The 10,726-nt window shown below is 49.0% G+C and overlaps 1 protein-coding gene across 1 annotated transcript in view; it reads right to left on the bottom strand.

Moving 5' to 3' along the window:
• Nucleotides 1-1,230: 1,230 nt before the first annotated feature.
• The window catches only part of LOC120028450 (Down syndrome cell adhesion molecule homolog), a 121,959-nt gene continuing 112,463 nt past the window's right edge, over nucleotides 1,231-10,726 (bottom strand). The window contains exons 33-34 of the mRNA XM_038973663.1: nucleotides 1,434-1,564; nucleotides 1,231-1,234 (exon numbers count right to left, since the gene is read on the bottom strand). Coding sequence (XP_038829591.1) covers nucleotides 1,231-1,234; nucleotides 1,434-1,564 — 135 coding nt within the window. The remainder of the gene's footprint in view (nucleotides 1,235-1,433; nucleotides 1,565-10,726) is intronic.

Here is a 10,726-nt window from a genome sequence, read left to right as displayed (position 1 = left end):
AATTACCGTGAGACCGGCGTTATTTGCTTGACAATCACCGACTGATCAAATTTCATGACCGCCACAGCCTAGTTAGTAACCACATTGGTATTGGACAGTTTTTGGACAATATCCTTGGACATCTCTCTCCTCTGTCTCACCTTTGAACCTGCAGAGCCCCATTGTGCTGGCCCACAGCTTAAGTTCCGAGAGTCCTCTGTTTCACTATCCAGATGATGAAGCTGCCGTTGCTTTGGCCACTGCAGCGCCATCAATCAGAACAGTGGCAGGGTACCATGCTGTTGAGGAATGTTATTCATATAAACATGATTACGATTTGACATACCTACTTGTGTGAATCATGTGACAGATAGGCCTTGACCATAGAGATGTATAGAGATCATTACTTGGAAATAACCTGGTTTTGCATGGACATTGCCATTGAGGGCTTCATCATTTTAAAGTACCAACTGGGTGGGATTCCTATGGTTAGGAGCAATGTCAATGATGAAGCATTGTCTCTCTTCAAATTGGTTTTCCTAGTTTGATTGGCTTAAACTGCCATTCTAGTGGCCACAACAACTGAATGACCACAATTATTTGGTTCAAGACTCCAGCATTGCAAGGGCGGTAAGTCACAATATTAGTTGACACTTTTTTCAATACATCAAAAGAATAATAAAATGGACTCCTTTAAATGTAGATAGCCTCAATGGCGCTGCCAATGCTGGTCACAGATCCATAATGGACAGATAGAACGTTTGAATCTTCTATACACTCTATGGCTGTGACTTATCTTCCCTTCAGCCACTTGATGGTGGGTGGTGGGATCTCCGACCGCCTTGCAGGCAGAATGATGTCCTTCATCCAGGGTGTAGTCACTGTTCGTTGAACGTCAGGATCCTGGCAGGAGCTAGGGGGTTACACACATGCATCCCTGTGACTTTACCATTCTATTCCAATGGATAACAATGATGATAATACAGAATGCAAGCATATCCAGATATCATTCAATCAACATCATACTGCAATCACTAATACTTCAGAAACATCAGTTTTGATTCCCAACGTTCAATAGTTACACTGTTACACAGGCAGCCGTACCTTTGGCCCGAGGTTCCACTGTGGTGTCTCACTGATGTTGCCTCGCCCAGCAGCTGTCACGGCAGCCACCCAGATGCTGTACTTCCTGTTGCGGCCAGGTTTGGCACTCTGTAGAAATACCATCAGGAGAAGCCTCAAACTCACTCATCACCTGAAGAAGGGAAGGAGAAAGGGAAGGGGTTACACGTCTACGTATTTATCATACAACTTGAACAGGGAGTAATCTTCATGAGCTTTCTCTCTCCCTACAGGACTTTCTAATACAGCCCAGAATGGGAGAACTGGAGGCAGTGTTGTAATGAGCTTCAGGCTGCTGTGAAGAGCTGTGTTAATAAATAGAGCCTCCGTACCGTGGGGTGAAGTTGGAACAGAAGACAATGTACTTCCTGATGATGCCGTTGAGTTTGAGAGGAGGGAGCCAGAACACAAACACCACGGAGCTGGTGGCGGCTGCACTCTTAACTCCCGCTGAGGCCCAGGACTAGAGGGAGGAAGGAGGGGCATATTATGTTAAACATACATATATCTGTATATATGAATAGAACAGTGAAGATGGGCTTATATGGCCTCATTGCAGACAGTGCTGTACTACATGCCTAACTTGACTTTTGAGGGAATCATGCTTTGATGTCAATGTGAAAGCATATGCAGAAAACTACTGTCACATAGGTGATCTCTGATTTATGGGTATTTAGATTTTCCTTGTTTCTTTTTATCTCAAGTACCTTTTTTCTGGGTAACAATGAAGTACCTTACTCTGATGTTTTCATTAAAGATTGTCAAAAATAACAGAAATAACTTCTTAACTAAAAGCAATTTTCTCAAGTAAGAATCTTGCTAGGACTGTCTGGGAGTGGTTGAGTGGCGGGCCTAATTGGAAAACCTAACGCGAAGGACTTGTACAAAAAAACTAAAAAAAGATCTAGTGTTATTAGCAGAGGAGAGCAAACTCTCTATGTTATAGGTCTTGAACTTATACCAGGTCCAAAACCCCACCCATGCAAAACAGCAGACATTTCAGGCAGTCTTTTCCAACACCTCTTACACTAAAACGGAATTATCATAATTTCGTAATTTCACAGTATTTTTCTTACCTCATAGTGTGGAAATAGATATAAAACACAGGAACACGTTTTTGACTGCACTGCCCCTTTAAGAGTATTTGTACCAGACTGTATAGTGAAGTGACCTGACGTGGCCAGTGATGTGCCTGAGCCTCTTAGACTACAGCATCATTATGGGATTAGCAGGCCTCTGGGTGCAGGCAAGGTCCGCAGTGACCTTTGCAACCTCATTGATCTTTCGTAGTGATTGACTCAATAGCCGTGTAACCGGAGAATATTGAACTGCTGCTTGGCCCATTTCCTTGATATGTAACGACATATAGTGCCATATTGACCAGCAAAGTCCTAGTCAGAAACAACGCAAGTGTGGAGTATTACGTTTTAACTCATCAAGATGCTTTTCGAGATATTGAAACAGTGAAATGACAGTTTGCCAGTGATTTCCTGTAAGAGTAAAGTCTCTATCTGTGCAGTTTTATATAAAAAGTAAGGCAACAATGACCTTCACAGCTCTTGTGGAAGGTCATTCCTCGCATGAGAAATACCATTCACTCCAGCTCCCCTACAACACAGCGCTTATCCCACCCTGCCTAGGATGAAACTAGAGTGTCTCAATCCACCTGCTAGGATGAACTAGAGTGTCACAACCCACCCTGCTAGGATGAACCAGAGTGCCATAACCCACCCGGCTAGGATAACCAGAGTGTCACAACCCACCCTGCTAGGATGAACCAGAGTGTCACAACCCCCCTGCTAGGATGAACCAGAGTGTCACAACCCACCCTGCTAGGATGAACCAGAGTGTCACAACCCACCCTTCTAGGATGAAACCAAGAACGTCAACCACCCTGCTAGGATGAACCAGAGTGTCACAACCCACCTGCTAAGATGAACCAGAGTGTCTCAACCCACCCTGCTAGGATGAACCAGTGTGCCATAACCCACCGTGCTAGGATGAACTAGAGTGGCACAACCCACCCTGCTAGGATGAACTAGAGTGGCTACCCACCCTGCTAGGATGAATTAGAGTGTCACAACCACCCTGCTAGGATGAACCAGAGTGTCAAAACCCACCCTGCTAGGATGAACAAGAGTGGCAACCCCCTGCTAGGATGAACCAGAGTGTCACAACCCACCTTGCTAGAGAACCAGAGTGTCACAACCCACCCTGCTAGGATGAACCGAGTGGTCACAACCCACCCTGCTAGGATGAACCAGAGTGTCACAACCCACCCTGCTAGGATGAACCAGAGTGTCACAACCCACCCTGCTAGGATGAACCAGAGTGTCACAACCCACCCTGCTAGGATGAAATACAGTGTCACAACCCACCCTGCTAGGATGAACCAGAGTGTCTCAACCCACCCTGCTAGGATGAACCAGTGTGCCATAACCCACCCTGCTAGGATGAACAAGAGTGTCACAACCCACCCTGCTAGGATGAACTAGAGTGTCACACCCACCCTGCTAGGATGAACCAAGTGTCACAACCCACCATTCTAGATGAACCAGAGAACGTCAAACCCCCTGCTAGGATGAACCAGAGTGTCACAACCCACCCTGCTAAGATGAACCAAGTGTCTCAACCCACCTGCTAGGATAACCATGTGCCATAACCCACCCTGCTAGGATGAACTGCAGTGGCACAACCCACCCTGCTAGGATGAACTAGAGTGGCATAATCCACCCTGCTAGATGAACCTAGAGTGTTCACACCCCACCCTGCTAGGATGAACCAGAGTGTCACAACCACCTTGCTAGGATGAACAGTGTCTAACCCCCCTGCTAGGATGAACCAGAGTGTCACAACCCACCCTGCTAGGATGAACCAGAGTGTCACAACCCCCATTCTAGGATGAACCAGAGAAACGTCAACCCACCCTGCTAGGATGAACCAGAGTGTCACAACCCACCCTGCTAGATGAACCAGAGTGTCTCAACCCACCCTGCTAGGATGAACCAGTAGTGCCATAACCCACCGTGCTAGGATGAACTAGAGTGTCACAACCCACCCTGCTAGGATGAACCAGAGTGTCACAACCCACCTTGCTAGGATGAACCAGTGTCATAACCCACCCTGCTAGGATGAACCAGAGTGTCACAACCCACCCTGCTAGGATGAACCAGAGTGTCACAACCCACCATTCTAGGATGAACCAGAGACGTCAACACACCCTGCTAGGATGAACCAGAGTGTCACAACCACCTGCTAAGATGAACCAGAGTGTCTCAACCCACCCTGCTAGGATGAACCAGTGTGCCATAACCCACCTGCTAGGATGAACTAGAGTGGCACAACCCACCCTGCTAGGATGAACTAGAGTGGCAAACCCACCCTGCTAGGATGAATTAAGTGTCACAACCCACCCTAGGATGACAAGAGTGCATAACCCACCCTGCTAGGATGAACCAGAGTGTCACAACCCACCTTGCTAGGATGAACCAGAGTGTCACACCCACCCTGCTAGGATGAACCAGAGTGTCACAACCCACCCTGCTAGATGAACCAGTAGTGTCCAAACCACCCACCCTGCTAGATGAACTAGAGTGTCCAACCCACCTGCTAGGATGAACCAGAGTGTCACAACCCACACCTGCTAGGATGAACCAGAGTGTCACAACCCACCCTGCTAGATGAACCAGAGTGTCTCAACCACCCTGCTAGGATGAACCAGGTGCCATAACCCACCCTGCTAGGATGAACAAGAGTGTCACAACCCACCCTGCTAGGATAACAGAGTGTCACACAACCCACCCTGCTAGGATGAACCAGAGTGTCACACACCCCCATTCTAGGATGAACCAGAGAACGTCAACCCACCCTGCTAGGATGAACCAGTGTGCCATAAACCACCCTGCTAGGTGAACTAGAGTGGCACAACCCACCCTGCTAGGATGAACTAGAGTGGCATAACCCACCCTGCTAGGATGAACTAGAGTGTCACAACCCACCTTGCTAGGATGAACCAGAGTGTCACAACCCACCCTGCTAGGATGAACCAGAGTGTAACAACCCACCCTGCTAGGATGAACAGTGTCATAACCCACCCTGCTAGGATGAACCAGAGTGTCACAACCCACCCCTGCTGAAGATGAACCAGAGTGTCTCAACCCACCCTGCTAGGATGAACCAGTGTGCCATAACCCACCCTGTAGGATGAACTAAGTGGCACAACCCACCCTGCTAGGATGAACCATGAGTGGCATAACCCACCCTGCTAGGATGAACTAGAGTGTCACAACCCACCATTGCTAGGATGAACCAGAGTGTCACAACCCACCCTCTAGGATGAACCAGAGTGTCCTCAACCCACCCTGCTAGGAGAACCAGTGTGCCATAACCCACCCTGCTAGGATGACAAGAGTGTCACAACCCACCCTGCTAGGATGAACTAGAGTGTCCCAACCCACCCTGCTAGGATGAACCAGAGTGTCACAACCCACCATTCTAGGATGAACCAGAGAACGTCAACCCACGATGCTAGTGAACCAGAGTGTCACATACCCACCCTGCTAGGATGAACTAGAGTTGGCACAACCCACCCTGCTAGGATGAACTAGAGTGGCATAACCCACCCTGCTAGGATGAACTAGAGTGTCACAACCCACCTTGTCTAGGATGAACCAGAGTGTCACAACCCACCCTGCTAGGATGAACCAGAGTGTAACAACCCACCCTGCTAGGATGAACCAGTGTCATAACCCACCCTGCTAGGATGACCAAGAGTGTCACAACCCACCCTGCTAGGATGAACAGAGTGCACAACCCACCCTCTAAGATGAACCAGAGTGTCTCAACCCACCCTGCTAGGATGAACCAGTGTGCCATAACCCACCCTGCTAGGATGAACTAGAGTGGCACAACCCACCCTGCTAGGATGAACTAGAGTGGCATAACCCACCCTGCTAGGATGAACTAGAGTGTCACAACCACCTTGCTAGGATGAACCGAGTGTCACAACCCACCCTGCTAGGATGAACCAGAGTGTCACAACCCACCTTGCTAGGATGAACCAGTGTCACAACCCACCCTGCTAGGATGAACCAGAGTGTCACAACCCACCCTGCTAGGATGAACCAGAGTGTCACAACCCACCATTCTAGGATGAACCAGAGAACGTCAAACCCACCCGCTAGGATGAACCAGAGTGTCACAACCCACCCTGCTAAGATGAACCAGAGTGTCTCAACCCACACCTGCTAGGATGAACCAGTGTGCCATAACCCACCTGCTAGGATGAACTAGAGTGGCACACCCACCCTGCTAGGATGAACTAGAGTGTCAAACCCACCCTGCTAGGATGAAAGAGTGTCACAACCCACCCTGCTAGGATGAACCAGAGTGTCAAACCCACCCTGCTAGGATGAACAAGTGGCCTAACCCACCTGCTAGGATGAACCAGAGGTCACCCCTGCTAGATACGAGTGTCAAACCCACCCTGCTAGGATGAACCAGAGTGTCACAACCCACCCTGCTCTAGGGATGAACCAGAGTGTCACAAACCACCCTGCTAGATGAACTAGAGTGTCACAACCCACCCTGCTAGGATGAACCAGAGTGTCACAACCCACCCTGCTAGGATGAACCAGAGTGTCACAACCCACCCTAGGATGAACCAGAGTGTCTCAACCCACCCTGCTAGGATGAACCAGTGTGCCATACCACCCTGCTAGGATGAACAGAGTGTCACAACCCACCCTGCTAGGATGAACCTAGAGTGTCACAACCCACCCTGCTAGGATGAACCAGAGTGTCGCAACCCACCATTCTAGGATGAACCAGAGAACGTCAACCCACCCCTGCTAGGATGAACCAGAGTGTCACAACCCACCCTGCTAGATGAACCAGAGTGTCTCAAACCCACCCTGAGGATGAACCAGTGTGCCATAACCCACCCTGCTAGGATGAACTAGAGTGGCACAACCACCCTGCTAGGATGAACTCGAGGGCATAACCCACCCTGCTAGGATGAATTAGAGTGTCACAACCCACCTGCTAGGATGAACCAGAGTGTCAAAACCCACCCGCTAGGATGAACAAGAGTGCATAACCCACCCTTGCTAGGATGAACCAGAGTGTCACAACCCACCTTGCTAGATGAACCAGAGTGTCACACCCACCCTGCTAGGATGAACCAGAGTGTCACAAACCCCCCCTGCTAGGATGAACCAGAGTGTCACAAACCACCTGCTAGGATGAACTAGAGTGTCACAACCACCCTGTAGGATGAACCAGAGTGTCACACCCACCCTGCTAGGATGAACCAGAGTGTCACAACCCACCTGCTAGGATGAACCAGAGTGTCTCACCCACCCTCTAGAGAACCGTGTGCCATAACCCCCCTGCTAGGATGAACAAGAGTGTCACAACCCACCCTGCTAGGATGAACTAGAGTGTCACAACCCACCCTGCTAGGATAACAGAGTGTCACAACCCCCATCTAGGATGAACCAGAGAACGTCACCCACCCTGCTAGGATGAACCAGAGTGTCACATCCCACCCTGCTAAGATGACCAGAGTGTCTCAACCCCCTGCTAGGATGAACCAGTGTCATAACCCACCCTGCTAGGATAACAGAGTGTCACAACCCACCCTGCTAGGATGAACTAGAGTGCATAACCCACCCTGCTAGGATGACTAGAGTGTCACAACCCACCCTGCTAGGATGAACCAGAGTGTCACAACCCCCTGCTAGATGAACCAGTGTCATAAACCCACCCTGCTAGGATGAACCAGAGTGTCACAAACCCACCCTGCTAGGATGAACCAGAGTGTCACAACCCCCTTCTAGGATGAACCAGAGAACTCAACCCACCCTGCTAGGATGAACCAGAGTGTCACAACCCACCCTGCTAGGATGAACCAGAGTGTCTCAACCCCACCTGCTAGGATGAACCAGTGTGCTAAAACCGTGCTAGATGAACTAGGTGTCACAACCCACCCTGCTAGGATGAAACCAGAGTGTCACAACCCACCTTGCTAGGATGAACCAGTGTCATAACCCACCCTGCTAGGATGAACCCCAGAGTGTCAAAACCCACCCTGCTAGGATGAACCAGAGTGTCAAAACCACCCATTCTAGGATGAACCAAGAGAACGTCAACCCACCCTGCTAGGATGAACCAGAGTGTCACAACCCACCCTGCTAGGATGAACCAGAGTGTCTCAACCCACCTGCTAGGATGAACAGTGTGCCATAACCCACCGTGCTAGGATGAACTAGAGTGGCACAACCCACCCTGCTAGGATGAACTAGAGTGGCATAACCCACCACTGCTGGATGAATTAGAGTGTCCACAACCCACCCTGCTAGGATGAACAGAGTGGCATAACCCACCCTGCTAGGATGAACCAGAGTGTCACAACCCACCTTGCTAGGATGAACCGAGTGTCACAACCCACCCTGCTAGGGATGACACAGAGTGTCACAACCCACCCTGCTAGGATGAACCAGAGTGTCACAAACCACCCTGCTAGGATGAACTAGAGTGTCACAACCCACCCCTGCTAGGATGAACCAGAGTTGTCACACACCCACCCTGCTAGGATGAACCAGAGTGTCAACCCACCTGCTAGGATGAACCAAGTGTCTAACCCACCCTGCTAGGATGAACCAGTGTGCCCATAACCCACCCTGCTAGGTGGGGATGTTTTTCAGCGTCAGGGACTAGGAGACTAAGTACAGAGAGATCCTTGATGAAAACCTGCTCCAGAGCGCTCAGGACCTCAGACTGGGGCGAGGGTTCATCTTCCAACAGGACAACAACCCTAAGCACACAGCCAAGACAACGCAGGAGTGGCTTCGGGACAAGTTTCTGAATGTCCTCGAGTAGCCCAGCCAGGGCCCGGACTTGAACCCGATCTAACATCTCTGGAGAGACCTGAAAATATCTGTGCAGCAATGCTCCCCATCCAGCCTGACAGAGCTTGAGAGGATATGCAGAGAAGAATGGGAGAAACTCCCCAAATACAGGTGTGCCAATCTTTTTCATATATATATAAATGAGCAAAAAAACATTTTTTGCTTTGTCATTATGGGGTAATATGTGTAGATTGATGAGGAAAAATAACAATTTAATTAATTTTAGAATAAGGCTGTAACCTAACAAAATGTGGAAAAAGTCAAAGGGTCTGAATACTTTCCAAAGGCACTCTATATGAGTGTTTTAACATTCTGTGTGACCAAGTTAATCTGTGCTGCTGGGGAAGGAGTTGTTCTCATTTTCTGTAATCTGGCCTCCCAATGAGCTTCCACAACTACCCACACACTAGTAAACAGACAGACACATCGCGCGAACACACATGCACACACCCCCACACACAAACACACAAATATACATTGACACTTTCGCTTGTTTAAAGGCCCATGACACAATAAACAGTGTTGCAGTAAATGTTTATGAGCTGAAAACCTCAAGATCTTCCTCTATAATTGGCTTCCTACAGTAATTGTACAGGACAGACTGTTAATGAGATGTCACACGGATCATTGCCCAATGTTTCCATCCAGCTTGCGCCAATGACTATGGTCACACACTCACATGAAGAAATGAGCTTGCCAAATCCCACACGTAGTGGACGCACTTAATGTCAAAGTCATGACCCCAGGTTGACCCAGTGTATCAGTATCAGGTGTGTGTGATTGTGATTGAAACGTGTCAGAGGAACAGGAGAGAGGGCTGTCCCCTCCTCCGTGTCACTGTGTGACTGACAGAGGAGGTCACAGGGTCAACTCAGGGCAAAGGTACATTACTACAGAAGGGGGGGGGGGGGGGGGGGGGTGGGGCAGTGGGCCACTGTCAGACAGACAGACAGATATCCATCAAGCACTTTTGTATTCCATCACTATTGTATGCCAGCATCGACATGTATGTTTTATATTGAAAATATTGCCTTTTTTTCTTGAGGATTCTGATGCTACTATGTGACACTCATTGGGCAAAAACACCATAAAAATGAACTGTGTTCAAACTAACATGGGTGAATTCCACAGTGTGTGCCACAACAGAGCTGGCTGATGCTATACCAGACTGGCAACAACGGTCTTCAACAGGGACTTATTGTAGAAACCTGTAAAGCGTGTCTACGTGTCGCTGGTGTCACTTTCATCCAGCGGGAGCTGGGCGACACCAGCGACACGTAGACACGCTTTACAGGGTTAGCACGACGCTACAACAGGCTCTTGTGTCTGAAAGACTGATATCGCGCTGAACATCTCCATTGTGGCAGTAAAGTGCTGTTTTGTATTGACAGACAATAGCTTTAGATTGGCTTGACAGATAGCCTCTACTTGCCCTCAGCTGACGGTTTAAGCCTCCCGCTGGCTGATGACTGTGGGCAGCTGGCTCGTGCGTGCACCATGAAAACATAATGAGGAATGGAAACTCAAGACCCAGCTCAGATAGACAAAACCTGTCTACCTTGTCTAACTCAGCCCAACCTAGGTCCTGCCTTCAGACAACATCCACACCAAGCTAGTCTTCATGCACCCAGCCCAGACTGACAACATGGCAGGCCAGGACTTGCTAAACGTACTATATACAATCTGTCTGTGTGTGTGTATTTTTTACAAAAAGT

The sequence above is a fragment of the Salvelinus namaycush genome, chromosome 34 (assembly GCF_016432855.1).
Source record: "Salvelinus namaycush isolate Seneca chromosome 34, SaNama_1.0, whole genome shotgun sequence".
NCBI classification, from domain to species: Eukaryota; Metazoa; Chordata; class Actinopteri; order Salmoniformes; family Salmonidae; genus Salvelinus; species Salvelinus namaycush.
This window is presented reverse-complemented; position numbering and strand designations above follow the sequence as displayed.